At 49.5% G+C, this 27,198-nt stretch overlaps 11 protein-coding genes across 11 annotated transcripts; 3 read left to right on the top strand and 8 right to left on the bottom strand.

Moving 5' to 3' along the window:
* Window positions 1–1,640: 1,640 nt before the first annotated feature.
* FPRO_14473 (uncharacterized protein) lies at window positions 1,641–3,742 on the top strand (the record flags this gene model as incomplete). The annotated part of the gene is made up of 2 exons (XM_031219501.1): window positions 1,641–2,877; window positions 2,931–3,742. 2 exons carry the CDS (start codon window positions 1,641–1,643, stop codon window positions 3,740–3,742), a joined length of 2,049 nt encoding a protein of 682 aa, XP_031085254.1.
* Window positions 3,743–4,552: 810 nt separating this feature from the next.
* FPRO_14474 (uncharacterized protein) lies at window positions 4,553–4,748 on the bottom strand (the record flags this gene model as incomplete). Its single annotated transcript, XM_031219502.1, has 2 exons — window positions 4,553–4,590; window positions 4,643–4,748. 2 exons carry the CDS (start codon window positions 4,746–4,748, stop codon window positions 4,553–4,555), a joined length of 144 nt encoding a protein of 47 aa, XP_031085255.1.
* A 353-nt stretch (window positions 4,749–5,101) lies between these two features.
* FPRO_14475 (uncharacterized protein) lies at window positions 5,102–6,258 on the bottom strand (the record flags this gene model as incomplete). Its single annotated transcript, XM_031219504.1, has 2 exons — window positions 5,102–6,133; window positions 6,187–6,258. The coding sequence occupies 2 exons, from the start codon at window positions 6,256–6,258 to the stop codon at window positions 5,102–5,104; spliced, it is 1,104 nt and encodes a 367-aa protein (XP_031085256.1).
* A 719-nt stretch (window positions 6,259–6,977) lies between these two features.
* Window positions 6,978–8,493, bottom strand: FPRO_14476 (uncharacterized protein; the record flags this gene model as incomplete). The annotated part of the gene is made up of 4 exons (XM_031219505.1): window positions 6,978–7,562; window positions 7,612–7,704; window positions 7,759–7,979; window positions 8,046–8,493. 4 exons carry the CDS (start codon window positions 8,491–8,493, stop codon window positions 6,978–6,980), a joined length of 1,347 nt encoding a protein of 448 aa, XP_031085257.1.
* Window positions 8,494–11,850: 3,357 nt separating this feature from the next.
* On the bottom strand, window positions 11,851–13,657 carry FPRO_14477 (uncharacterized protein; the record flags this gene model as incomplete). Its single annotated transcript, XM_031219506.1, has 4 exons — window positions 11,851–12,936; window positions 12,983–13,168; window positions 13,222–13,388; window positions 13,438–13,657. 4 exons carry the CDS (start codon window positions 13,655–13,657, stop codon window positions 11,851–11,853), a joined length of 1,659 nt encoding a protein of 552 aa, XP_031085258.1.
* A 339-nt stretch (window positions 13,658–13,996) lies between these two features.
* Window positions 13,997–16,084, bottom strand: FPRO_14478 (uncharacterized protein; the record flags this gene model as incomplete). The annotated part of the gene is made up of 1 exon (XM_031219507.1): window positions 13,997–16,084. One exon carries the CDS (start codon window positions 16,082–16,084, stop codon window positions 13,997–13,999), a length of 2,088 nt encoding a protein of 695 aa, XP_031085259.1.
* Window positions 16,085–16,659: 575 nt separating this feature from the next.
* Window positions 16,660–17,292, bottom strand: FPRO_14479 (uncharacterized protein; the record flags this gene model as incomplete). Its single annotated transcript, XM_031219508.1, has 1 exon — window positions 16,660–17,292. The coding sequence occupies one exon, from the start codon at window positions 17,290–17,292 to the stop codon at window positions 16,660–16,662; it is 633 nt and encodes a 210-aa protein (XP_031085260.1).
* Window positions 17,293–18,326: 1,034 nt separating this feature from the next.
* On the top strand, window positions 18,327–20,342 carry FPRO_14480 (uncharacterized protein; the record flags this gene model as incomplete). Its single annotated transcript, XM_031219509.1, has 2 exons — window positions 18,327–18,395; window positions 18,444–20,342. The coding sequence occupies 2 exons, from the start codon at window positions 18,327–18,329 to the stop codon at window positions 20,340–20,342; spliced, it is 1,968 nt and encodes a 655-aa protein (XP_031085261.1).
* A 41-nt stretch (window positions 20,343–20,383) lies between these two features.
* Window positions 20,384–22,034, bottom strand: FPRO_14481 (uncharacterized protein; the record flags this gene model as incomplete). The annotated part of the gene is made up of 2 exons (XM_031219510.1): window positions 20,384–21,301; window positions 21,369–22,034. 2 exons carry the CDS (start codon window positions 22,032–22,034, stop codon window positions 20,384–20,386), a joined length of 1,584 nt encoding a protein of 527 aa, XP_031085262.1.
* An 802-nt stretch (window positions 22,035–22,836) lies between these two features.
* FPRO_14482 (putative general amino acid permease) lies at window positions 22,837–24,620 on the top strand (the record flags this gene model as incomplete). The annotated part of the gene is made up of 2 exons (XM_031219511.1): window positions 22,837–23,336; window positions 23,390–24,620. The coding sequence occupies 2 exons, from the start codon at window positions 22,837–22,839 to the stop codon at window positions 24,618–24,620; spliced, it is 1,731 nt and encodes a 576-aa protein (XP_031085263.1).
* A 542-nt stretch (window positions 24,621–25,162) lies between these two features.
* On the bottom strand, window positions 25,163–26,815 carry FPRO_14483 (putative aldehyde dehydrogenase; the record flags this gene model as incomplete). Its single annotated transcript, XM_031219512.1, has 4 exons — window positions 25,163–25,314; window positions 25,363–26,286; window positions 26,343–26,632; window positions 26,685–26,815. The coding sequence occupies 4 exons, from the start codon at window positions 26,813–26,815 to the stop codon at window positions 25,163–25,165; spliced, it is 1,497 nt and encodes a 498-aa protein (XP_031085264.1).
* Window positions 26,816–27,198: the final 383 nt, after the last annotated feature.

The following is a 27,198-nucleotide window of genomic DNA, read 5'->3' on the forward strand; positions in this document are numbered from 1 at the left end:
TTTTTTTGCTCGTTGCTTGTTTGCGGCGGCGGTGTTGAGTGTTCGTTGATAGCGTAGATAATAAGCTCATGCTATGACTCAAAATTCTCAAATGATCGTGATCGGTGAACGACAATGACATTATGCAATCCTGGTGGTGTAAATCTGCAAGCCGTCAGCATCCTGTGATAGCAAAAGCAATTTTCTTTGTTGGAGAAGTGGTGTTGGTGAGGGATCAGTATCGTGTCAATGCCCAAGATTTTGAGCCAGGTATCTCGGGACGATGGTACAAGAAGCGTACACCTCGTAAAGAGAGGGATAAACCCTTTTAACGATCATAAAAGTATGCATTGATGGGGTCTTACCTTTGGATAGACTTTTCGTATCCTGACCAGAAGTCAAATCTCTGTGCATCCGCGGGGGCCGTCCTCGTTGTGTCGCTGGTGGTTTGAATGATGCACTCACCAATTGGATGGTTATCGCCGCCAACGGTCAGCCACCAACCCTAGACCTTCAGCACTCTCAACGTTTCGATCCATCGGCGTCGGCACAACAGCACTGTGAACCTCATAATGAACACAAAAATGCATCGTCAATTTCTAGCACTCATAAGTACAGAAGTTGCACACAATCAAACGGATGTTTGCAATAGTGCTCAAGCTGGCCATGTTGTCAGTTGTATGTCTTCTAGCTCTCAAGCCATGACGACACAACATCCACCAGTCAAATCACAGCAAGACTGTCTTTCGCCTTCTGATTAGTGGAACAATTTCGTCAGTCAAGCCGTACACAGAACAGCACATACAGAGCAGACGTTTAAGCAAATGAATAGGCATAGTTTATTTCCCGCATCGTTTTTAGCCAGAAAACTCATGACCTCTTGAACCTTTTCACTCTCACCCCAAAGTCTAGAACCTCGGGCTTCCCCTCCCCGACAGTGGGGGCAGCACATGTAACTCTCCGCACATCGGCACGGCTCATTGTTGATCCAGGGCTCGGCTAATCCATTCTCGGTCACTTTCGGGCTCTAGCTTCGGTAATTCCATACCGAGCTGCATAAGACCAGGGGTAAAATCCTCGTGTCGACGTCAGCTCTTCGGTGTCTTCACCCCGACGTGCATTAATGGGCTTGAGGCTCAGGACCTCCCGGAATTCCTCTTTGAGCCATGCGACCCAGCTCGCGACGTCTATTGCACCGTTTTTGCACCCAGTGCATCTCGCTTGCGGGTCAGATGCTTTGAGTAATTCGGGCGTTCTTGGAATCAAGCAGAGACAGATGATGCATTGCATAGCCTAATTCTGGGTCTGAACCCCCAAACTTTGCTTCTCATGTGCTCACAACGCCCTCGTGAAAACTTGTTAAAACCTAAGCAATCCATGATATCAGAATCAGCATTCGCAGACCCATTTCCAACTCCGCTAATTTATGGAAACTCTCATTCCCATTCTCCACGATCATCGCACTTCGATTTACTTCTTATAAACCCCAAAGCCTTACTCTCTTTCTTTATTCTATGATCTTTATTCCCCAGACCCAGACTCTCCATCTTTTTCTCCAAGCTCCCTCCCCCAAGCTTTTTAACACCTAAAAAAGCTTCCCGCGCAAACAGTCGCTCCCGGCGCAAAACAACACCCCCAAATACCACACACATACACACAAAATGCAGCAAAGATTACGGTCGCTCAAGCGCCCTCTGCTCCTCGCAGCAGCAGCTACAACAACAGTCACCCTCGGCGGAGCATATTACGCCTCCCGCAGCAAGACACACATCGTCGACAAGCCCCTCGTCCCCGTCAAGCGCGATGACAAGAACCGCATCGTGCCCCCTACATTCAGCGCCACAAAGACCCGCGCATCACAACTCGCTGAACTTCGTCGCAGCGGCGAAGACACAGAATACGATCTCCTCATCATCGGAGGCGGCGCTACAGGAACCGGTATCGCTGTTGACGCCATCACCCGCGGCCTCAAAGTCGCCCTTGTAGAGCGCGATGACTTCTCTTCTGGCACGAGCTCAAAGAGCACAAAGCTCGTCCACGGTGGTGTGCGATATCTAGAAAAGGCTGTTTGGAACCTCGACTATGGTCAATTGCAGCTTGTCATGGAAGCTCTTCGTGAGCGCAAGACATTCCTCAACATTGCGCCTCACTTGTCCAGCTCATTGCCGATTCTACTACCCCTCCAGAAATGGTGGGAGGCGCCCTACTTCTGGGCTGGTACCAAGGCATACGATCTCCTCGCTGGGTCGCAGGGTCTTGAGAGCTCGTACTACATGAGCAAGAACAAGGCTCTCGAGGCATTCCCTCTCCTGCGACGGGAGAACATGGTTGGCGCGCTGGTGTACTACGATGGGCAGCACAATGACTCTCGAATGAACGTCGCTCTCGCTCTGACTGCTTCTCACTACGGCGCTACTGTTCTCAACCACGTTGAAGTAACTGGTCTCGAGAAGGATGCGAACGGCAAGATCATGGGCGCTCAAGTCCGCGATGTCCTCGCCTCCAAGAACGGTGATGCCGCTGCCGCTCAACCTTTCAAGGTCCGCGCCAAGGGTGTCGTCAACGCAACCGGTCCCTTCACTGATGCCATCCACCAAATGGACGATCCCTCTCGCAAGCACATTGTCGCTCCCGCTTCAGGCGTGCACATCATGCTTCCCAAGGAGATCTGCCCCAACGGCCTTGGTCTTCTCGACGCTGCTACCTCAGACGGTCGCGTCATCTTTGTTCTTCCCTGGCAGGGCTACACCCTCGCTGGCACCACCGATAACCCATGCGAAGTTGAGGCTGCACCTGTTGCTCAACAGCAGGATGTTGACTTTATCCTCAAGGAAGTCAGCAAGCTTCTAACACCTGAGTCTGTTCTTTCACGCAAGGACGTCCTCGCTGCTTGGTCTGGTAAGTCGCATCATCTCTATTGACCTGACCCGAACACTTCTAACACTTCACAGGCATTCGACCTCTCGTCAAGAACCCCAACGCCAAGAACACCGAGTCCCTCGTCCGAAGCCACCTCATCACCACCTCTCCCTCTGGTCTCCTCACCTGCGCTGGTGGTAAGTGGACCACCTACCGTGAAATGGCCGAGGATACCGTCAACGAGGCCATCAAGCTCTTCGACCTCAAGCCCCAGGCGGTGGCTCTTCCCGATATCAGCGGCGCCGGCGCTTCCGGCTTCACCACCCGCGGCGTCTGCTGCACGCGCAACGTGCCTCTTATCGGCGCCCACGGATACTCCACATCTCTCGCCTCTCAATTGATGGAGGTCTACAACATCGACGCTGACATCGCTGACCATCTCGCTCACAACTACGGTGATCGCGCTTGGACTCTTCTCTCCATCTCCCCCGCCCTCAACACCCGTCTCGTCTCGTCTCTTCCCTTCATCGAGGCTGAGGTCTCTCACGGCATTCGCTCCGAAGCCGCCTGCACCATCCCCGACATCATCGCCCGCCGCACCCGTCTCTCATTCCTCGACTCCCGCAAGGCTCTTGAGGCTCTTCCCCGCGTTCTCGACATCGCGTCCACTGAGCTCCAATGGAGTGCTGCCCGCAAGGAGCAGGAGAAGGCTGATGCCATCAAGTTCCTCGCCTCTATGGGTCTTGAGCAGCAGACCGATGCGCCCGTGCAGGCCTCCCAGGAGGAGAAGATGCCTGCGCGCAGCATTGAGCACTCACCCCGACCTACCCGCGTAGGTGGTCTTGATGTCGACCTGAACGGTCTTGGTGGTACCGGCTCTTACAGCAAGTCCCGCGACGACTAAATGAGCATTTACTTCATTTTTAGAGACAGCATGTAGCATATAGAGATTCCCGGCATTGGTTGTGTTATACTTATACTAAAAGCATGGCGCTTAGATGCAGGATGGGGCTGGGACTGGACAAGGCGTCACGGATTTCCTTGGTTGATAACTATATATTATAATGAACTTTCATGATCATCTTCACCCTCATTCATCTCCTCAAGCTAAATGCCTCTGGTGTTGTAGTTTATTCATCCACGGGTTGGCCACTTCTACATGTACACTCGAGTTAATTCCTCCATGTCCGCTGTTCAATCGGAGATTATCCCCGCAAGGAAATCCTGTTTAGAAAATCCCCATCGGATCGTCGATGATTTCCTGCGTCTCCATAAAATGAGGCTCCATTACATCAGGACCCATCTGGAGCCCCAGACTAAAGATGCATCATGACCTGGAGATGAATGACGTAGCAGTTTCGGTACTGCGAGCCTTGTACGTAAAATGCGTGATCCTCCGAGTGACTGAGATCGCACAATGGCAGCAACTAGGAGAGACTGTACGCCGAATTGGAACGTCTTGACCATCTTGGCTGCTTGAGCCGTGACATACATGACATCATTGAAATCATTTGGAATCGCCCAGATAACAAGGTTGAACGTGAGCTCACGAGCATTTGAGACGTCGAGGCCCGCAGTGCGTTGTTCCCGCTAGCCATAATCAGTCTGCAAAACGTTCGTGATGCACGGTTCAAGGATGGATTGTTGGTATAATCTATTTGGAATTGTATATCCAAGGCCTGATCCTCGGTTTGTTTATTTATCTCGACAGGTACTACTTCGGTCGCTCCAGGGTGTAGTTGACTCTTGCTGCTGCTCATAGGTTAGCTTATCCAAGGCCGCGATGGAGTTTGCCTCGACTCACCACCACCGCTGGCGGACTCAGGCTCGAAAAGTCCAGGCGTAGGGCCAACTAATAATGAACTTGATGCCGTGACGCAGATTGTGTTGTCAACCGTCCCAGGCTGCATCTGCGATCACGAGCATTGGCCAGAGTTTCCCGGTCCGGGATGCCAAATGGAGGCCCAAGCCTGTTTCGAGGGACTTGTCGTCCATTAAGGTCATGCGGCTTGTGCGTAGACTCATCACGAAGTCGCTATTCCCGTTGTCGCCCTGGGACATGGCTGACGGAGCCGACGCATCAACTATCCGCACGAGGCAATTGTTCGGGAGTGCCGAAAGTCACACCATAGCGGCTAGCGGTAGCTCTCGGGCCCAAGGACAAGGCCAAGAATGAAGCGTGTTGCTTTCTGGGTCAACGCCGCGAGGGCATCTTCAAGATGGTCTCAAGGCAACCTGCCACACAGGATGCTGATGCCTGGGCTCAATCCCCTGATAGTCGGGTCGTGATATCCAGCAGTACGGCATCTTTTATCCTGGCAACAGACTCATCGCTAACTTGTCCCTCTTGAATGAAGGAAAGTTGATGATCTAATTGACTTATATCCTCACGTAGCTCTGCTAGTTCATTGCCGACGCTCTCCTCAAATTCTTGCGTATTCTTCTCGACCGTGGTCTCGAGGGCTCCGAAGCTGTGGTGGATATCTTGCTGTGACTTGTCAAAAGCTTTATATTGTTCTCGGAGCTTGGCTACGGTTTCCCGCAGTTCCTGGTTCTCCTTCTCCAAGAACGCAATGCGCTTCCCGTCTGCGTCTTTCGCTTGTTTGAGCATTTGCAGCTCTGCCCAGATCAGAGCGATTTCTTCGGCGCGTTCGGTCGCAGTATCTTGTCGTGGACGCTTTCTGTCAGGCTTGGGGTCGATCGGAGCCGGCGGCGGTGGGGGTTCGGTTTCTTCATACGACGGCGGTGCAACCGCTTCATCTATACCAAGCTGGACAATCTTTGCTCCAAGACCGGCATACATGCTAGCCAGTTGAAAGCGGCTGCTGCAGGACGTCTTGAAAAGACCCTGGCTGACAGCATCGCTGACGGACTGGAGCTTTGGGGATGCATTGCGCGCCTCGATGTAGATGGTGAAAACAGTTGCCCGAGAAAACTCGCGAATGGCATCGAGCACAACACCTGACCGTGCTCGACCTGCTGGACGTATTGGCTCGAGAGCAGGGATGGGGGCGAGGATGTCAAGATGGCGGTTCAGCTGGAAGCGAAGGCCCAGAGCTGGGGACTTGAACTCGTGCTCAACCTCGCTATAGACGGTCGGGTTCTTAATGACATCGAGAGAGATAACGGAGGAAGCGCAGGCTCGAAGTGTGATGTCGGATGTGTTGTCAATGCCTTTGAGCTTCAAGGGAATGTGCATGTCGAAGAGAGAACCTTTCGAATCGAACCGGGTCGTCAACGTGATAGAGCTGACTTTGGGATCGGGTTTAGCCAGAAACCGTGTCGCGCGATCTGACTGCAAATGTGTTATTGGGAATTCAATCGGGGTGAGGTGACTCTGAGCCTTACCTCGTTATCGGACTGCCACTCGATGACAGCACGGGTAGTGAAATGGACGTCAGGGCATGGTGAAGTCGACATTCCTGCAACCAGTCAGTTTCACAACGTGATCGAACTTGCCTGCGTAAGCTCTGCACCAATGCCAAAACGCGCGCGACCGGAAGAGGGTGAGCTTCGCTGCACAGGCAATCTCTGAGTCTCCAGCGCGCTGCGAGACCAGAGATCCCTTCTACAGACCCCGGTTGTTCCAGCAAAGGAGGCGCGAAACGCACTCGTTTGAAGGGTACAAGTCGGAATTTTGTGACGGTCTGTAGTGCGATTTACCGCCTCTTCTTGGACGCGACGAGTTGGCAGGGCGTAGTTGAAGAGAGTGGGATGATAGGGGAAGAAAACATTGCGACGCTGCTAGGTTGAACATGCGTGCGTGATGGAGCGAGCGTGAATGAACAGTTGATTGTGCTGTCGGTGAATGGCGATGAAGTGGAGCTGTTCGCTATTGGAGAAATAGTTTGTCCGGTATGCCGATTTCTTCGTGGGGCGGGTTCATTGGATGGGTTCCTTCCAGGACAGAAAATCCTAAGCCTTATATAAATTTAACAAAAGATACCAAACTTCAACAAAAGACATTAAAATTAGGCCAACTTTATGTAAAGCTACCTAAATGTTTCTATCATTTAGGATGGAGGGACCGAGTCTTTTTTCCTCCATTACCCCTACCCCATTCCTCCCACTCTCAAAGTTTCAAAAGCTCATGTACATCTAACCCAACACTCACGACAATTCACCACAAAGACATCTTCTCAGACCTGTTGCTCCCTCAGCCACTCCTCAAGACCATTCTCTCCCAATATCTCTTCCATTTCGTCCCCGCCCATTCCCACAAGCCGATGCATCGCCACGAGGCTTCGACGCACATTCTGCTTCGCGTTCAGTACGTCAAATAATTCCTCGATCTTGCTGTTCAATGGGTCCACATTGGCCTCTGCGATTTGAAGCTTGGTCTTGACATCGTTTAGACGCTTTTCCTTGGCGCGTAGTGTACTCTCAGCATCTCTCCTCTCTTTCTGTGCAGGGGTATTGTCTTTGAAGTGCTGGAAGTTTTCTTCGGTGAGAATTCTTGGGTTATCACTGCTTATACGGCGCAATTCCTCGACGACCTGAGCGTCGGCTTCGCAGAGCGCTCTTGCGTGCTGGACCACTTGTGAAGCCTCGGTGGCTTCTTTCGTGGCCTTTTCGAGAGCCTCGGCGCTGTTGCGGACGGTTTCGAGATAGCCTAAACGGTGCCGGGACGAGTTATTGATATTAGCTTCTATGCGGGTAATGTCCTCGTCCACTTTGGTGATCTCGCGCTTGAGATGGTCGGCATAGGCACGCCGAACTTCATTCTATACGGTTCAATTAGACTAGTCGGTGCCTCTTATATTGTAAACTTACAGGTGTATCGAGAGGGCGATTTTCTCCTGCTGCATTTCGCTGTGCAATCCAGTGTCGCGGTGCATCGCCGTGACCGTTGCCGCCGCTAGGTCCCTATTTCGACTCGTTAGATCTGTTGCAAAAGATAATGGAGCGGCGGGCTCCTACCATGACCTTAGATAGCTCCTGGATGTTCTCCGGTGAAAAGTTGAAGAAGACCATTAGCCTTCGCTTGGCCGCAGGCTCGGCTGACTCGAGCTCAACATCTTCCTGGGTTTCCTCGTTTCCTCCATCTCCATCGTCGTCACTTTCAGAATCGTCAGTATTATGGAGTTGGAAATGGTGACGATCACTGTAGTTGATCGGACGCTTGCGAGCGGTCCGAATTGCTAGCCTTGTTAGCCTAAAATCATTCTTCTGAAAAAAAAGAAAAGGAGAAAAAAGAAAAAGCTCACGCGCGGATCTTGTAGCTGCTCGAAGAGCCCGGGCCTGCCTTCTGTGCCGGGTGACGTTTTGAGGTTCGTTGAGGATAGAGCCGTCAGAGTCGGCATCGGAATCGGGGTCGTCAACGAGCTCACGCTTCTCTGCCAACCACTTGGTTGCTTTTGCGACGAGCATCTTGTTCAACTGGTATTGGTACTGCACCAGTGGGTGATTTGCAGAGTTGTCATGCAAGTAGTCGATAAGTTCCTTCAGTGACACATTGTCAGTCTTAGGAAGGTCAACGCTCAGAAGTCTCGTGAAGTCCGAGACGAGATTCTGGCCCCATTTTCGGGGGCCGAAGTCGATGACCTCCCAGGGCCATTTCCCGATTTCGTCGTAAAAGATAGCAAAGAGCTCGTTGGTGCGCTTGGGGTGTTGTTCGCTCTGAGGGGCAGGCACAGGTGGCGCTTCGAAAGACATTGTGGTGATTACTTATGACAGGAAAGGGGATCGGGAGTCTTGAGAATAAAAAAGAAGAACAGAGAACGGCGCTATAAGGTAAGAAAGGTACCTAGGTAGGACGCGTCGAGGCTGCGAGGCTGTGGGAGTGAGATGCAAGAGCAAGGGCAGGAGGAACCCTGGTAACTCGGTACCTAAGGCAGCATGGACTTAGGATGAATAGTCTAAGGATTCTATAAATTTAGGAAATTAGAAAGAAAATAAATAAAATCTTTATTTAACTTAATATAAATTTATAAATAATTTATTAATCTTATTAATCTCTTAAATAATTATATAAAACTAAGTTATAATAAGTTACTATAGACTTATCTAAGCTACAGTAAGTTACCATTACCTCAATGACTTCCTACTGATGGCTGCATTCAGATGACCCCACAGGCAGCCTGTGCTCCTGCCCAGCTGTGCCAAATGCATCGTATCAGTCAGTCTTCGAAGCGTTTTCCTAGGATAATGCTCTGACACAGATATACTCACTTGTCTCGCTGCCTTTTGTAGTGATTATGATCCCTCCTCAGCCCAGGCGCAAAAAGCAGCCATCTCATATCATGCTGATACCCGTACTAGGCCCATCAAACGCCTCAATATGAAACACTACGTAATTCATTGAAGCTGAGCGAGGCATGCCAATCCAATGAGATGTTGACCCGCGACCGTTCTGCTTTTCTTAAAGCAATGAGGCTTGTAGTAGGAGTGATTACCGACCATTTCTGATAAACAGCAACATGCTCGTCTTGTGGGCAGCAAGAGTTGCAACCACATGCAGAAGGTCCCTGCCTCTCGACAGGTATCATCTCTTACGTCCAGGTAGCTATCGATGATGTTTATATGGTAATGCGTTTAAAATGATCAAAAGCACTAGCTAAACCACGATAAAAAAGGAATTACCGGTATTTGGTTTACAGATCTACTAAACTCATCCTAAACTTTCCCAAGATCATGAATGTATACTCATCACTTTCCTTGCTTAGATTCATGCCTGGCCTAAGCTTGTGATCTCTCACCCGCCACAGAGCACTAATTAGCCTTCATGAGCTCTTATTGGCGGGCGTTGCACTGAGTCAGGTCCCTGGAGCCGCAGAGTACCCGAAACGCTAAGAGGAGCCAACGTCCTTGACGACTTCAACAACCATGCCATGGCGACAAACTCTGAAACTGCTGACAGTTGGAGTCAATCAATAACTCTGACGCTTATATCGACATCACATGTCACTTACGATGATCTGGATCTCGACGTATCCTGCACGGTTCAGGTGTCTCGCGCAATAGCTTCAGTGGAGGACGATGTGTTGCCGATCCGTGGTACATACGAGAGGTGTGCAGTGCAGTGGTTCTTTGCCAATGGTGAAACTGAAGGTCAAATTGTTCAGATCTAGTACTCTAGTTGGCACCGTGTACGCCGATCAAGCTCTATCGTGTAACCCTTCGAGCTTTACAGGAAGAAGTGCCAACTGAGGGTCCAGATCCTTGGGCAGATGCGATCATCGATAGAGGAAGTGACAGGGGTTCCAGTTCAATGAGCGAGATCGGAGAGCCAATCAGCGGTGATGCACAATCTTTTCCGATATGGTCTGGGTCGGTATCGGGCGCCTCGGATCGAACAACTTCGAATTCGTTTTATGGGCAATGTCAGAAAGATTCATTTCACTAGGCGGTACTGATCCAGTGGAGATGGTGAGAACGTTCAAGGTCTCATGTCCTCCTAAGGCCGGTACCACAGTGTCACAGCATAGAGCTAAGCCGGGGGATCGACGACGTCACGAGTAACTCAGCCAAAAGCTCTTTTCATGCGTGGACTGTTTCATTATCATACACGAGGAATATTCTGTGGACTTCTTGGCAAATGGATCTCATTTGGAAGTCTGTAGCGGCCTTCGTTAGAGATGAAAGCACCTCTTGTGGTTCTTTACCCTCCCTTGGTCACATCGCCGAGTCTCTTGTGCACCATGATTTCAATCCTTCTTCTTAGATCTTAAGGAATCCTTATATGTGCCCTACAGGCCCCGCTCTCGAATCGCATCGACGCCATGACCGGTGGCAGGCTTTCCAGGCATCTACTTGGCAGTATCACGATCGAGGCCTTGACTCTTTTGACCAACCCATCAGCCCACCTTCAGCTCCAGCTCAAAGACTTACGAAGGAAGGAAGAGGGAAACATTCAAAGGCCAGCATTCTCCCGCAGTGATTATGGGCGCCAACTTCAAGGTCTCTGGCTCCAGTGATATCAAAAGTAAGTTCACAAGAGCTATATGAAGCTCTCTCCATGCTAATGCACCGCCGATACCCTAGGTAGAGACGATAGCCATATGTTTACTCATACCTAAGCACTATCGGCTATCAAGATCGAAAGTTTTGGGCTTCAAACTTCGCTCGAAGGCATAGTAAGCCGAGCCAAAACTCGAAAGCCTTCGAAACCTCAACGTCAACTGAAAAGATTATCAACTGCTAGAAATATAAGGGTCGCAAATAATGCTATATCCCAAGGACGACAGAGTTTAACAAGATTACCCGGACCTTTCGGGCAAGGAAATACTCGCTGGCTCCATCAGTGTCACGCGCGTGCGATCAAGAATATCTAAGGGCATCCCAGACCTGTATTTGCCCCAAACCGGCATCGGGAAAAGGACAGAGATCGTAGTGACAAGGATCGCAAACATCGATATCAGGATGGAGACTACAGCCGTGACCGCCCCCAGGAAAAGGACAGAGATCGTAGTGATAAAGATCGCAAAGAAAAGGATAGCAAAGATCGATACCGGGGTAGAGACCGACGCGATCGCGACTGATATCAAGAAAGAGAGAAGGATAAGGATCAGGAAAGTGGCAGGGACCGAGATAGAGAACGGGACTGTAACCGCAATTGCAATTAGGGTTTGAGATATAGTAGTAGATATAAGTTAATTAATACTAAAGACGCTAAATCTATCTTGAGCCCTTACGGTTATAATATAAAAGTAATAATAAGGAGTGGCAGCTCGTTTATAGTTAGAATATGTTTAAACGTAAGGTGCGTGATATGAGCATCAGCTATGCGGTCTCTTAACTCAAAATAATACTCTTACCAAATCAGTTCGGAATGGCTTGTCTTGTTTCGCCATTGCCTCTATGACCTGCGACTTCTTGGTGGTTCAATAATCGCCACGCAACGAGACCGTCGTGATCAGCATGTCGTGTAAGGCATATATCTACGGTTTTAGTGCTGTAGAATGATAGGGCCCTCAATGGAACCTGATAAGACGCAGTTGAATTCTGAAATCAGGACTGAAAGCAAACTTGCTATTATACTATCCAAGCGTTGCCCCAAAAGCGATGGGTATCTCAAAACGCGCCATCGCCTTCACTCCAGCTCCTCTTCTCAACTTCAATCTCCTTCGCATAACTTCCGAATGGACTGAATACATCGACCAAAGCCCTAGTCCAGCGTTCGTCCCACCTGAATCCCTCAAACTGCGCTTTTGTACAGTCCCAGTATTCGGGATAAAACCCACTGTTTTCCCAATCAACGATCCCTGAGATCGCCCAGCCCCTTGTCCCATCTAGCCTTGTGACTTTATCCACAAGGATGTTTCGCAGATTTAAGTCAGCATGGGTAAATACAATTTGATGACCTCTTCGAGCAGGATCATCTGGATGGCGAAGATATTGACTGAAAGAAGCTTCGTCTTCGAAGGGGCCGATGGGGTTGCCGTCTCGAATTCTTGGGTCGCTGCATGCTTCGCCCAGAGTATTGCATATGTGGTTTTTGGGACCGACTGGAGGGATTTCTCGGATTTGGGAAATGAAGCTTTTCATTTGGTAGACGAACTCGTGGCAGTCTTGATCGGAGAGCATATCCATTGCTCTGGAGAGTGGCTCACCAAGAAGACCGGTCATCAAGAGATACGTGTTTTGTGAGTCTGCTACCAGATCCAGAACCCGAGGAACTGGAATAGACGTATACTTGTGAACAAGTCCGAGCGCATTGTATTCATTGAAAGCCCCTTCGTTTGTGGCCTTCAGGTAAAGACCGAAAGGCAGACGGCTAACTGCCAAGGAACTTGTATTTCCATAAAGATGGTGTCCGATCCTTCGCAATACTTTGTATGTCGATAATCGAATGAAATGGGGGGTGGCAAGCCAAGCTGTCAAGATGATTGTACAGCATATCTGGAATACAGCTGATACGAAACCTGGTCTGGAAGCTGAAGGTTGTATCCCCGCCTGAGGTATCGCTGTTTCGTTGTCCGCGATTTGCTTCTTGACCTCAAGCCATCGCATGCTCGGAGCCAAGCGGGCCTGGGTCCCAATGAAACGTGCGTCGACCTTGCGTATTCCCGAGCGTGAGTGGTCTCCGAGAAGGGGATATTGGCCATCGACATCAATCGCTGGTTCTACGGTCCCAATTAGACACCAAGCAACCCTGTACTGAGATGTGTTAATAAAGGAGAGCCAGACTAATGATATGACTTACTTCGATCATTGATGGGTGTAGCCGATACAATTTCACCACCCCATTTCTGTAAGCTTCGGCAGCTGACCTGCGCACAAGCCAGTGGCCATCGATGGGATCTACCCGCGTCAATCGTTCTGTATAAGCTATCCACCAATCTAGGTAAGGGGGACCAAAGAAGGCTCGAAGCATTTCGTGGACTCTCGGCTAGTCAACGTGTCAGCCATGGCCAAGCTTGGTAGGAAGATCATCCCGTGTACCTCGGCTTCAAGCCAGCGGGATGGCGCGAGAATCATAGGCATTACTACCAAGGGGTCCTTTAAGCTTCCTGGCTTGCCTGTGATGCAGCAGCGGTTTCCATCTCTCCTCATAATTTGAGCTTGGGTTCTGCTGTCGGGGGCAGGTGGTGTAGTCCCGTATTTTGTGACTATGATGGTCAGAGCCAGGGTGTTGCATTGACATCCAGGCAAACTCACTTGATTCTAGGACGAATTCCCAGTCTGAAATAAGGGCATGAAGATCAGCCTTGCGGTGTTGACCCGGACGGCAATGGCTGAAGACATGGGCGGCAGCGAGTGCAGGGTTCAACGCATTTGCGATGAAGGAACTGAGTAATTTCCCAAGTGGATGGGGCAGATTTTGGCTCCTAATAAGAGAGAAAGCCTCCTCGCATTTTGGATCGGTGGTGGAATTCATGACGAATGGAGGGTTGCTCAACGTTACACGATCGGTAGATGCGGGGAGAATTCTTCGGAACGGTACATGTTTGTTGCTTGTACAAAGTCGTAATTTGTGACTGGGAGCCTATGATCACCGCATAAAAAAATAGATGGATAGTGCAGTACTGAATAGTAATTAGTGAGTGGGTGGAGATTGATTGAGCAAGGTGAGGCAGGAGTTTGTTGATTGTTGGTTTGTCTTGAGACGAAAGATGAACCGATGCCTAATGAGGTCACGTGCCACTACACGATTGTCTTCAGCTAACAAGCAATTTGACAACTTCTCTCTGCATTTACAACACGCACTGATATACTTCTATTCAACCTGCTTCCACATCCTCTCCAAAACTCCAACCCTCGCCACAGCCGCTGGACCCGTAGCAGCAGCTCCGACCTGCTGCATCGAGTGATCAGCCATCGCCGCCTGCAACAACTGCTCATTCTGATATCCATGCCCAACCGTCGAGTTTCCCACCGTATGATCATAATAAAAGTTTGTTGCGTTCAGGTTTCCTGCTGCGCTAAATGTCACAGCTGCGAGACCAAGTGTTTGAGCCTGGCTGAGAGCGTGTTTGGCCGCTGCCAGCATCCGATTCATTTCGGGGACTGTCCGGAGGTAGATCTCGCGACGTTGACGAGCGAACGATAGGAAAGACGTGAGGTCTTGGGTCTTACAGGCGTTCTTGTAGAGTTGCCGCATGCGAGGGGAGTAGAGATCACAGAGTCGGGACTCAGCGACTTGGTTTCCCTTCATAGTGAAGTGTTTCTCCAGCTTCGTACCCTTCGCCACGACGACGTAACATTCTTGACATATATGGGCATTATCCCAACCCCACCACCGACGATTCTTCGCTAAATCGAGGTTGATCTTGGGACATCCTGGTGCGGTACTCAGGTCGACTGCCAATTCGCTGAGTGGTCGCCAATCGTTGATGTAGGCTGCCTCAGCGAACCTCTGCAAGAAGAGGACTCCACGCGGATATCCTGGCAGGTTGAATGAACAGAGACGGGCCTCAGATGGCCCAACAGAATTTTTGACTTTGAAGAAGTGAGTCGCGTTCATGCTAGCTATAGTGCCCGCCATACACGTCGCGCAAACATCGAATTCTGGAGGATCACTCGGAAGCGTATACCAGCGAATTCCACTTGCACCCTGAGGATTACAAGGCGGGTGGTGTGAGAGGCTTTGAAGAGTGCTCCAGAATCTGGGGTAGTTATCCTTATCAACAGCCCGGATGATCGGGATAAGTATGTTGGCCTGTGCCATGTCGCATGATGCCTGCTGTGAAGGCCCAAGACGAGCTGTGCGGAAAGACTGACTTTCGGTAGACTCATGGAAGTAATCCCAGTAGCAGGCTTCGCAGACCGAGAAGTTGGCTGGGGCCCTTGAGGACATGAACCAAGTCCTCTCGGGGCCTGCAACAGGCTGTGCTTTGGGACACGGCGGAAGTTGCAGTCTTTTGTAGAATCCTGTGGTGAACGCCGTCCAGTTGTTGTTGGGAGAATAGAGCTTGAGCATTCGGCGGATGTACCATAGATTATGATCACAACTTGCCGCACCTTGAGGCTTATGTGTACTGAACCTGTTGCCGAATGAAGTATGCTTGAAATAGTCTTCATAGCATGGTTTGCAAATTGCCATCTCCGGTCGATCTGGTGGGGAGTACCACTCTTGACCCTCGACTGACTTATCCTCTGGACAACGACCCAGAGTAGGCCTCGTGGCCATGAAGCTCATCATGTTGTCGAGGCTTATTGACGAGAGAGCAGCTGGCCAAAGATAGTCTTTGACGCGGGGTGTTCCAAACAGACACTGTCGTTCTAATCCGTCATCGTGCCATACCGGTGTAAACGTGTCTCGAAACGGTGAGTTGAGAATGTGGTCTGCGTAGCAACGACTGCAAATGGCAAAGTCTGGGTAGGAACTGTGGATAAACCAGTAGGTCGGCAGTGTGAATGGCATGTCAATGCATTCAGTTACGGGCTGGATTCCCAATGGCATAGGAGTGCTGGGACCACCGCTATTGGACACAGCCTGGCTGGCTGAAGCTTCGACATGTTGAGGTACAGGAGCGCTTCCGCTCGTTGGCAGTCCTTGGGGAGGCTGTTGAGCTTGATAAGGATATTGTTGTTGCTGATGATACTGCTGCTGCTGCGGCGGCGGAGAGGCTACAGGTGAACCCTGGAGTTCTGCCTGGGGCTGCACTGCTGGAGGAGGGTAAGTCTGGTAGTACTGTTGCTGCGGTTGATATGGCGCCGGATATCCGGGAGAGTTGCGATACTGCTGAGTCTGCTGCTGCTGGGGTGGTGGGTACCCAGCAGGCTGTTGCTGTTGTTGCAGATCTCTCCCAGCTTGCCTCACTGCTTTCTCCGCATCGGACAGAAACTTAGTTAGTCGACCCATCTTCTCACATAGATCTTCACAATATTAGACGAGAAAATCTCACAGTGAGTCAAATATTTCAGCTGAGCACTTATACTTGGACGGTAGTGCCCCACTGATGCCGTTCCGTGCCGACATTGCCGGTCAGTATGCCTCGTTTTCCCAGTTAGGCTGGACTAACTCCATTGGATTGACAGCTGGGAGAAATTGAAGCTCATTGGACTCGGAGCAATTACAAACCCGGTATGGGACATGCTGACTTCGTTTGTGTTACGCCCTGCTGCTGCGTGATTTACCCTTGTTGAAGTGAACATGACTCGCCGATGGAACAGAAAACGACTACTCGACTGTCCTCGCAATCATGAATTTAATTAAGCTTGAAATTGACGGTAATCAATTGCTAAAAATATCTCTGTTTCACTTATGATTTCGGCGCATTCTTTTGGATATACAAATGAAGTAATTGCCCTCAACAACGATACAACGCATATAGGTTACCAACAACTCAACATTTCAACATATACACTCTCCTGCTTCCCAACTACAAGGTCACATTTGGGTTTTTACTTGAACTTCCGTCTTAGAGTCAGTACCATTTAAACGACGCCTGGGATGAAGCGCGCAGTGACCCGACTCCATGCAACCCATTTCTCTCCAAATGTTTCCTTCAACATTTTCTCCTCGTCCTTCACCCTCATCATAAGCCTTCGCAGAATTCCAAACACGAGAACCAAGCAAAATATCAGGCCCCAGCCGCTGATTGTCGATCGAAAGCCATGAGGAATCCAGCAACCGAATGCGCCGTCCCAGCGCAAGAACAGGGCGAGGTTGACGACCAAGACCACAATTTGTCCCGTGTAGCCAGGATGTTGGATATATCGATAAATACCATCCGTCATCAAAGTGTCAGGTGGTCCAAGTTGGAAAGTGAAGTTCTTTCCAAGTTGAGCAAAGGCCGTGAGCCGAAGTGGTCCGCCGATGAGAATGATCATCGAGAGACAAGCCAGTGTGTATGAATTCCAGCTGAACAGCTCCGAGTTTATGTTCTCCGGATGAGGACATACGAGGCTGGAATCACCGTAGCCTATAGCGATGAGGGCGTGGAAAATACCGACGCTGACAGCAAGAATTCGTCGGATTCGTGCTGCTGTTGGACTGGCGTATGTTCCGAGACTGTCTTGCTTCCAGCCGTCGCGTGGAACCTCGTTAGGTGGCTTGAAGCAGGACATGGTGATGAGGCTAGACAGTAGGACTGCCCCTGCGAAAGAGACTTCGTAAAAGGTTGCCATCATTTGAAGATTTCTGAAACGTAGATTTAATTGCAATGAAATTCTATGAGATTATTAGCTTGAGATCACCAGCGGTTGTTGAAAGCTGCTGTCTTTTTGAATGGTCTCAGCATCGGCGGTCGGCGGTTATAGCCCCCGACGTGGGTCCAAAGTGCTGGGCGTGTGACGCCCTACCGCGCAATATTTCCTTGCTTGATATTTCCTCATTCCTATTACTGTTGTCGGCAAACTTGTAACCGATTGACCGTCTTGTCTTGAAGGTCGTATGACTACTCCATTCGTTTGATTAATAATCCAGACAACTAGCACAACGCTTCAGCTTCGGAGTTTTACATAATGCTGACCTCGATACAAATGGTTAGATGATTAACTTGGCAGGGAATAAAAGGAACAACAATAGTTGTGCGTTTACGTTTCCAAAGATCCTCTGCGAGAACTTGTGCGGGTTGGGAATTGCTCGTTATGTAGGTGTCTACCTGCATTGGAAGACGAAGTTCTAGCACAGCTTCAGCGCACCTCAACCTCAATTGCCAATGCATGACACCTTAAGAGTTTCAAGAAAGGCGCTTGAGAGCCGACCGTCTACATGCCTGTTGCAGTTGCTTGAGGTGAAGCTTTGTGCAATAGCGCATCGGGTCCTCATCATCTATCAATCCTCACAATGACCGATGTGCAGGTAGTCCGCATCTCTTCATATCTTTGACTAAAGACTGGTGAAGCAATATTGATTGCCACAATATAAGATGAAGCGATTCAGTTACAGTCCAGTGTCATGCTAGCCAACTCACTAGCGATAAGGCCGCACTGGAGGCTCTAAACTAGCCAGATACCTCAGGCATCCTACCCCACCCGGTCTGTCCTCCCTGTCGCGATAACGGCCATTCAGTATCTCTGTGAATCCGTTCAGCTGCGGCATCGCATTTAATCCTGGCTGCAGTGATCAAAGACTAACATCATTGGCCGTGCCACTCATAATGAATTCTCCATACCGACCAACTTATACCAAATCCCGCCACGGATGTTCAAAGTGTAAAGAAAAGAGGGTATGTATAGCACAATTGATTGGGAGTAGAGCCTAACCTTTACACCAGGTAAAATGCGATCAAAGAAGGCCGGGGTGCAAACGATGCGAGGATGCAGGCTCCTCATGCCCTGGCTATACCTTGAGCTTGCGGTGGTCTGCTAAGAACCAACTTCAACTGAAATCCGTCAGCTCTGGTCAAAAGCCTCGGGCGAGAAGAGGCAATCAGCCAAGCTCAAGTTCAACTAATCATATGAATGAAGGGGAAACCATTGATATCACAGTATCAACATTGGACCCCTTGCTATTATTCCCTCATTTTGGAGACACCAACTCAATGCCATTCCCAGCACTGAATGCCTCCGACATTCTTGGGCTGGGAGAAGATCCTTCAGTTTCACAGTGGCCTTTTCCAAATTTGGATCCCTCGGAGACTCTTACTATACCAGATGATACGGCCTTTACAGATGGCTCACCGAGTTTGCATAAGCCTGGGCAGTGGGATAATACGGCAACGGAGATGGATGATTCCATTGATATGAGCTGGTTACGCGACGAAGGTCAACAATCTCGCACTGATCTAAATACAACACCTCTACTTACAGAGTCTCACAACACTGAAGACCTTGATCACCACTCATCACTAACAATAACACAACAACTGAGCAATCTTCCAACAGCTCTTTCTGACTTCTTTATACGAGAAGTCATACCACTTTACTGCGCATGGGATAGTCAATCGAACCTGATGCGAGTGGTGGCCGAAAGCTCATGGCAATCCTCAAAGGTTCTATATCACACGATGCAAAGCATGTCAGCCGCTTGTCTAACAAGTGTCTTTCCCGAACTATCCACCACTGCGATTCAAGAACGCTTGATCGCCCTTCAATGCTTGGACGAGGAGGACCTAAATATTGCAGAGCATGTTGAGGCGAGATTACTGGCAACGGTTCTCCTATGCCACACTGCAAGCTGGCATGATCCCGGTAATCTGGCCAAAGAGAGATATCATTTGACTCAAAGACGAGTTCTGGAGTGGAGTTCGACTTGCGGAACACAGTCTAAGCCAATGGTCAAGTTCTTCCAGACTGCGGTTGACTACTGGGGAATGCTTCTGTCGTTCTTTACTGATGTGTCGGGCAACCCTAATTCGGATACCCTGATGGGGCCTTCAGAACCATGCAACCAATCTGCGCTGCACCCATTCGTTGGAATGGCGGGAGAAACAGTCAAGACTCTCACTGACGTTGGAAATCTCGTCTCCCAATACCGTTCTCGAGCGTCTTCTATCAGATTCATCACAGAAGACGACATGAACTTCTTCAAGAGCAAAATACGAGAGGCTCGATGTCTAGAAAAGAGACTGCTTGCGTACACGCCTGCTGACACGTCGAAGATCCAGGACACAGGCGATCCAAGAACAACGCTAGCTCACCTAGCCAAGATTGACGAAGCATACAGATGTGTTGGTCTACTCCAAATTTACCGTGTGTTTTCTGACCTTCTGGCTGAACGATACAACCCCTGGGATGCAAATCACATTTATTCAGCCAGATCGCCGTCCAAAGTCCCAAGCAAAGATGAGAAGGACTACTGGTTGACAAGTCTAGCGCTGTACACCCTTGAGCTTCTTCGAGATATACCATTCGAATCGAGAAGCCGGTGCATCCAGCCTTTGATTCTGGTCGCTATCTCGAGTGAACTTCGTCGCATGCCACAGGATGTCACATCGCTAGGCGCAGCGGATGAAGAGTCACGGTATATGGGACAGAGCATTATTGAACTTGCTCAAGCGCGGAACTTTGTGAAGAGTCGGTTGTCAGCATATGCAGATGTCCTGCCCTTGAGAAAGGTGAGCAATATACTTGAGCTGGTGACGAGTATCTGGAGTGCTCTGGACGAAGGAGAGTCTGATGTTTACTGGTTGGATATTTGCACTCGGAAGCAGCTCAACACACTCATTGGGTAGATGCTCGGGATTCACTATATATGTATATTACGTTCTGTCTTCTACCAATCGCCAGTCTTTGCTATCGACACCCACTTCGCTACAGATCTCTCCACCGTGATATCTCGCTCAAGTCTCTGCTCTGTAAGAAGAAATGCTTGGGGTAACCATTCAGGAATGCCCTTGCCAACAATCATACTGGCAACTGCTTCACCAGTCATCCAAGCCTTGTCCATCCCGTACCCACTGTAACCCCCAGCAATCCACTCGCCATCGCCTTCTCTCCCAGAGACACTCTTCGGTAGCTTTCCTACAAATGGAAGTCCATCCGATGTATGACCCTGCAGTCCAGTCCAGACTCCTTTCAACTCCGGTCTCTCATCTTCCAGCCACCCCTTCACAAAGTATTTGGGCAAGAACTTCAGCAGAGCCTCGACCGAGTGACCAGGCACAGCAGTGTCGTCAGACGTGAGAACATCAAACACATTGGAGTAGTCAGTACCGACCCATATATCGCCAGTTGTAGCATGCTGCTGGAGATAGTACAAGCCTCCATCGAACCGCTCTGACACGGGATCAAGAGAGGATTTGGTCAGGTAGCTCCATGATCGACTGTTCCCCATGTTTTCTAGATGAGGACCAGCCTTTTGTACAGACATGGTCCCTCTGTACGGATAGAGCCTTCCTATCAACGGACGCAACAAGTGGGCAGCGTTCGCGTTCGTGCAGTGAATCACTTGCTTGGCTCGAATAGCACCCCTTGGAGTCTCAATGACGTATGGGTAGTCAGGCATAGAATAACTGCCAGTTTTCGTGCCAGGTGTAAAGTTTATCGCTGTTGCGGGAGTGTTTGTCTCGATCGAAAGGCGGTCGTGGTATTGGACGAGAAGACGTTCGAAAATACCAGTTATGAGGCGGTAGGGCCAGACGGCGCCGGCAGGATGGTCGATCACGCCATGGCCATTCCTGACGTTGAACTCCTTAAAAAGAAACGTCAGTACTCACAACAGAACGCGAAATGGATCCCCGAAAGTCAAAGAGTCATACCTTTGCTAAGCCATCTTGCTGAGTAACACGATGAATGGTTTGATGACTTGGAATTGCCTCCCTGAAGGAGTTCAGAGACTCCTTCGAAGCGTTCCAAGTCTCCTCATCCCCAGAAACCATGACTTTACGCACATGTCGAATCTCACTGGACTCCCGGAGCTCAGGATCCAGTTCGTCGAGCATGTCCATGATCCTTCGAATGTTCATGAAGCTGAAGCGACACATTTCCTTGGCTGTTTCTTCGCCATGTCTTTTGCACATAGTTTTGTAAAGATGTCCTACTGGAGAGACGAGTTGGCCCCCATTACGGCCTGTTGCGCCGCTGGTAAGAGTCCGCGCCTCGAGCACAACGATGCGGCTTGGAGAGTCCAGACTGTCATTTTCGAGGAGGGCCTTGGTAACGCTGCATCCAGTGATGCCAGAACCAATGACAACTATGTCAGCGTACTGTGGAAGGGTTGGAGACTGTATGCTTGATACAGTAGGGTGTGCAGGTTCTTGCCAGAGCGAGATGGAGGGATTAGGTCTCGGCAACAATGGGTCTGATAGAAGGGCAGCTCGTAGCTTTCTCATGAACTCTTCGGGTAAGCCATAATTTGAATCGGGATGCTGTAACGATCGGGCAATAGCTAGAAGCCTATCGGTGGCTTTGCGTGAATCATTCATCGTGATAGGGCTTGTTTGACAGTTGGTAGTGATGGCCGAGATAGCAGTGACAGAATGCTTTTCTCACTGATATACTTGAGCTATCAACCCATGCCACCGTACATCGGAGAGCTTAGCATGCCCCTGGCGTCTGGCCAGTCTTCTCCGGGCAAACATTCCGTACCAAAGGGTGGCTTGTGTTATCGTCTGATTCCCTTTACCGTAGTTTATGGCTTGAGTCGTCTTGCCGTTTGGAGCATGACCTTGAATCACAAATGTTTCCATGTTAGGGAAATGATGTTCAGTTCAACTGACGAAGACACTAATCCGTATCGGGCTTTGTTGAACGGTGAGTTCTGATTGCTCAGTGGTGCGTCCTTTCTGGCAGACTTCCAATCAGTGTTCGTTAGTGGAGTCAGCCAAGTGCCATTGAACTAACTGAATATCGTAACATTTCTATCAGCGACCCCAACGACGGACTATCAGTGTCGAGTGACATTATCGGCGAACCATCAGCAGGACCGAGTCAGCGTTATCAAGCCAAGACATGAGGTTTCCATATTCGCCTTAGTTGTTCCCAAATGCCAGGTTCCAGATTCTGGGGCCCCAGGATCTATTATCAGTGGAGCTGATAGTGCTGATAATGGCTGTTCACCTGTATCTTGCTGCGTTTCGTGGTAGCTTAGGTCGAGACCTCTCTTCTATAAGATCGTTGAACCTCACATTGAAATGAGCTCTCTCTTGTCTAGCACAGTTCGTCTCTTCTTACTGTTTTGAATAGCCCCGTCCTTTCTCCTTTCTTCATCGTATCAAGATTGATACCATGACTGCCTCGCTTGAGAAAGCAGATGGCGACGAGAACATCTCAACAACTGTCGCTGATCATGTTGTCATCACTATACAACAAACCCGTAGAGGTCTATCACCTCGCCATGTTCAGCTCATGACCATCGCCGGCGGCATCGGTGTTGGTCTCTTCGTCGGCGTCGGAGGAGTCTTGTCCAAAGCTGGTCCATTGCCCCTCATCATCGGATACCTAATCTACGGTCTCGGCTTCATTTGGCCTACCATGCTGAATGTTGCCGAGATGGTAGCTTGGCTTCCGATCCGAGGTTCAATCTACGAATTAGCGTCCCGATTTGTAGATCCAGCTCTTGGATTTGCAATGGGATGGACATACTTCTATGCGGGAGCAATGCTGGTCTGCACTGAATACTCTGCTGTTGCAACTGTCATGCAATACTGGAACACCGACATCAACCCTGCAGTGTGGATCGCCATAGCTTTGTCTGTATGCTACTTCATGAATATGGTCGCTGTTAGGTAAGTTTCACTCCAAGTGAGGAATCAACAGAAGGTCTAACGGTTGTGTGTAGATGGTATGGCGAAGCTGAGTTTATTATGGGCTCCACGAAGATTCTCTTGATTCTCGGTCTTATCATGGCAACCTTTGTCACAATGGTTGGCGGCAACCCTCATCACGATGCCTACGGCTTTCGAAATTGGAAGAACGGAGATATGGCCCATGAATACTACGCTGAAGGAGCCACTGGCATCTTTCTCAGTATCTGCATTTGTGTGCGATATGCTGTCTTCACGATTGGAGGCCCGGATATCATCTCCCTGTCGGCGGGCGAGATCCGGAACCCACGCAAGACGATTCCCAAAGTTGCTAAATTGATCGTCGGTCGAATCCTTTTCTTCTACGTTGTGGGAATCCTCGCCGTTGGCATCATCTGCAATTCGCGTGACCCTCGCCTTCTAGGCGCGATCGAGAACGGCGAAGCTGGCGCAGCGGCATCTCCCTGGGTGTTGGGTCTCCTCCGTCTCGATATCAGAGGGTTTCTTCCTGGACTTATCAACTTCCTCATCTTGCTGTCTGGATGGTCTTGCGGAAACGCCTATTTGTACTCGTCGAGCCGAACTCTATACTCACTTGCTCAAGACGGACAAGCACCCAAGATCTTCTTGAGATGCACCAAGTCTGGCGTACCATGGGTATGTGTCACAGCGGTGACTGCTATATCGCTTCTATCCTTCTTGGTAGCTTCCAACAGTGCCAGCGAGGTCTTCTCCTGGTTCCTGGACCTCACCACTGTCGCACTGGTTGTCAACTTCACTGCCATGACATGGGTGTTCATTGGATGGCGTCGAGCCCTCAAGGCTCAGGGAATCACTCGCCAGGGCGAAAACAACTTCAAAAAGTCACTCTTCAAGAGAAACTCAGATAGGCAACCTGTTCCAGGCATTTTGTTTCCCTTTACCGCCCCGTGTGCATCATGGACACCGTACCTATGTCTCTTCATTGGAGGCTCAACATCCATCTTTATTGGATTCGACATCTTTCAGCCCTGGTCCCTGAAGGGCTTCATCACAAGTTACTTTGGCCTCGCCTGGTTCTTCTTTATGTTCATTTTCTGGAAAGTCTTCAAGCGAACCAAGTTTGTTATACCTGCCACCGTCGACATCTTCGCCGATGGCAAGAAACAGGCCGTGGACGAGGAGTGTCGCTTCTGGGAAGAAGGGTTTGGCGATGAAGCTGAGAGGGCTGCGTTGGCTAAGAAACATGTTGTTGTCAGAACTTGGGCTCGGTTCTGGGGTGGCTAATAGTTCTGCCGTAGGGGATCACAGGTAACTCAGAAATTGCAGCTTGACCGCTTTGCAATGATACGAGGTGCTTGGTTGAGGGGATCTATTGTTTATCCAATATTCCTTAAACCAGAACAGTTCTGTGGCTCGTCACAGTCGTAATACAATTCCATGGAATAATTTAGCTTCCGAAAAATTATACCTCGTTGACAAAAGTGGTGATTTTGATTCCTACTATTTAGGTTTGGAGAAACCATTCTTCAACTGCCAGTCATCCAAGACAATAGCACATGATCACGGGAAAATTGGCGGCTATAATTTGCCTTGAAAATCGGGCGTTCTAAGAAGTATATGATCTACACAAAGAGCCAACACATTGAGTATTTCCAAGTTACTGTATCTTTTGAATTGACTTGATCAATGTCATTAGGACCTTGATAAAGGTCATACAAACTAGAGTTACAACGAAAGCCGTGGCTGAGAGCGGTGGAGCTGAGGCTTCTTTTGACCTCATAACGTTGTAACAGAAAACTTAGATTACCAGACAAAACTTGGTTGATCTATAACACGTTTCCTACATTCACATGAACTGACCGCCTGCTCGTGTAAGCACGGATCCCTTCCTCTCCCAACTCACGACCGATACCAGACTGCTTGACTCCTCCAAAGGGTATACGGAAGTCAGAGTCATTGCTACTGTTAATCCACACCACTACAGATGTTAGTAACGGACTCTAAACTCAGTGGGTTTGTAACTTACTTCCTGCCTCGATCTTATTCGCGAGGAGATGTGCTCGAGTGATATCTTGCGTGAAGATGGCCGCACCAAGGCCATAAATGGTGTTGTTAGCCCGGCGCACTGCTTCATCTTCTGTTTTGAATTGGCTAATAATAGCAACAGGGCCGAAGATCTCCTCGCGGTAGATCTGCATATCATCCGAAGCATCGATGAAGATAGTGGGCTCGATGTAGAAGCCCTTGCCATTGACTGTAGTTCGCTGGCCGCCAAGAGCAACAGTGGCCCCTTCAGCTTTCCCGCTCTCGATGAACGATAGCACCCTTTCGTATTGTGCCTTTGAGACCTGCGGTCCCTGGAAGGTATCGCTGTCAAAGGGGTTGCCAATCTTGCAGGATTTGACTCTCTCCCTGAACAGCTCAATGAATTGCGGGTACACCTTTTCATGTACTAAGATGCGGCTTGTTGCAGTACAGATCTGGCCTTGGTTGGCCATGATACCATAGTGACTCCATTTAACAGCTTGGTCTAAATCTGCATCCTCGAAAACGAGCAGTGGAGACTTTCCTCCGGACTCAATAGTGATCTCTTTGAGATTGCTCGCCGCAAGTCTTGCTACCTCGCGTCCAGTGGCTGTGGATCCAGTGAAGGCAATCTTGTCAACATCCATGTGAGCTGCTAATGCTACTCCGGCCTTCTTTCCAAACCCGTTAACGATGTTGATCACGCCAGGCGGAAATCCTGCTTTCTTAATGATGTCTGCAAAGAATAGGATGGACAGAGGTGTCTGCTCTGCTGGCTTGAGTACCACACAGTTCCCGGCGGCAAGGGCTGGGGCGATCTTCCAGCCAGCCATTCCCAAAGGATAGTTCCAAGGAATGATCTGCCCGCAAACGCCTATCGGACCAACAGTGGTATAGGCAAACTTATTCTCAGTTGTACTTATCACTGCGGTCGTTAGTCAAGGGTTCATAAGATCCAAGCTGTGCAACTTGGAGACTTACCTTGTCCGTATTGTTTATCAGCGAAACCAGCATAATATCGCAGCACCCCTGTCAGCTCACCAACGTCTCCTTGTGCAGACGAAAACCGTTTGCCGTTATTCCAGGTATCAATAGTAGCGAGTTCGTTTGTGGCAGCATCAACAAGATCAGCGAGCTTGCGCATCATTTCGCCTCGCTCGCTTCCAGACAGATGCGACCAAGAACCCTTGAGTGCTGCCCGTGCAGCTTTGACAGCATCGTCGATGTCTTTCTCGCCGCCAGCATGGACTTTGACAATCTCATTTTCGTCACTGAAGTCTTTTAGTAAATTGGCTTTTAAGAGTACCCAACAATTAGACTTACATCGGACTCATAACCGATATGAATTCCTCTGCTCTTGATTGCCGCCATTCATTGTTGATGAAGAGGCCCAAAGGTTGGTTGTAAGTAACTCCATTCGGAGCGGTTAGTTGCTGATAAAGTTCGCTGCTCATGATGACTTCTATTTTTGAGATCTGATCTCAGTATCATGGATAGTATCAGTCAGTAAGATTATATCACGATATGCTCTGGTCTCCTAGTGCTCCAGGCTCACAACATGTTGCTTTCCAGATCAGGCAAGTTTCTGGTAGTGGACCTTGGATGTCTGTACTAGTATCAAACAGGCAACTTTGAGACAGCTACCAGAAACAGTAAAGATTGAAGCTTGTGGTGCGATAAGTATCGATCCACCCTTATCAGTCCCATGATAACACCGATACTAAGGGCAGCATCAGGCACTCTCGGAGTCTTGTCCGGTCACATACAAACTATCCTGGTAGTAGCCGTCCACAAAAACATTATTGTGTTATCTGCATTTCCTTGGCTTTCTTTTAGT

The sequence above is a fragment of the Fusarium proliferatum genome, assembly GCF_900067095.1.
Source record: "Fusarium proliferatum ET1 genome assembly, contig: FPRO_scaffold008, whole genome shotgun sequence".
NCBI classification, from domain to species: domain Eukaryota; kingdom Fungi; phylum Ascomycota; class Sordariomycetes; order Hypocreales; family Nectriaceae; genus Fusarium; species Fusarium proliferatum.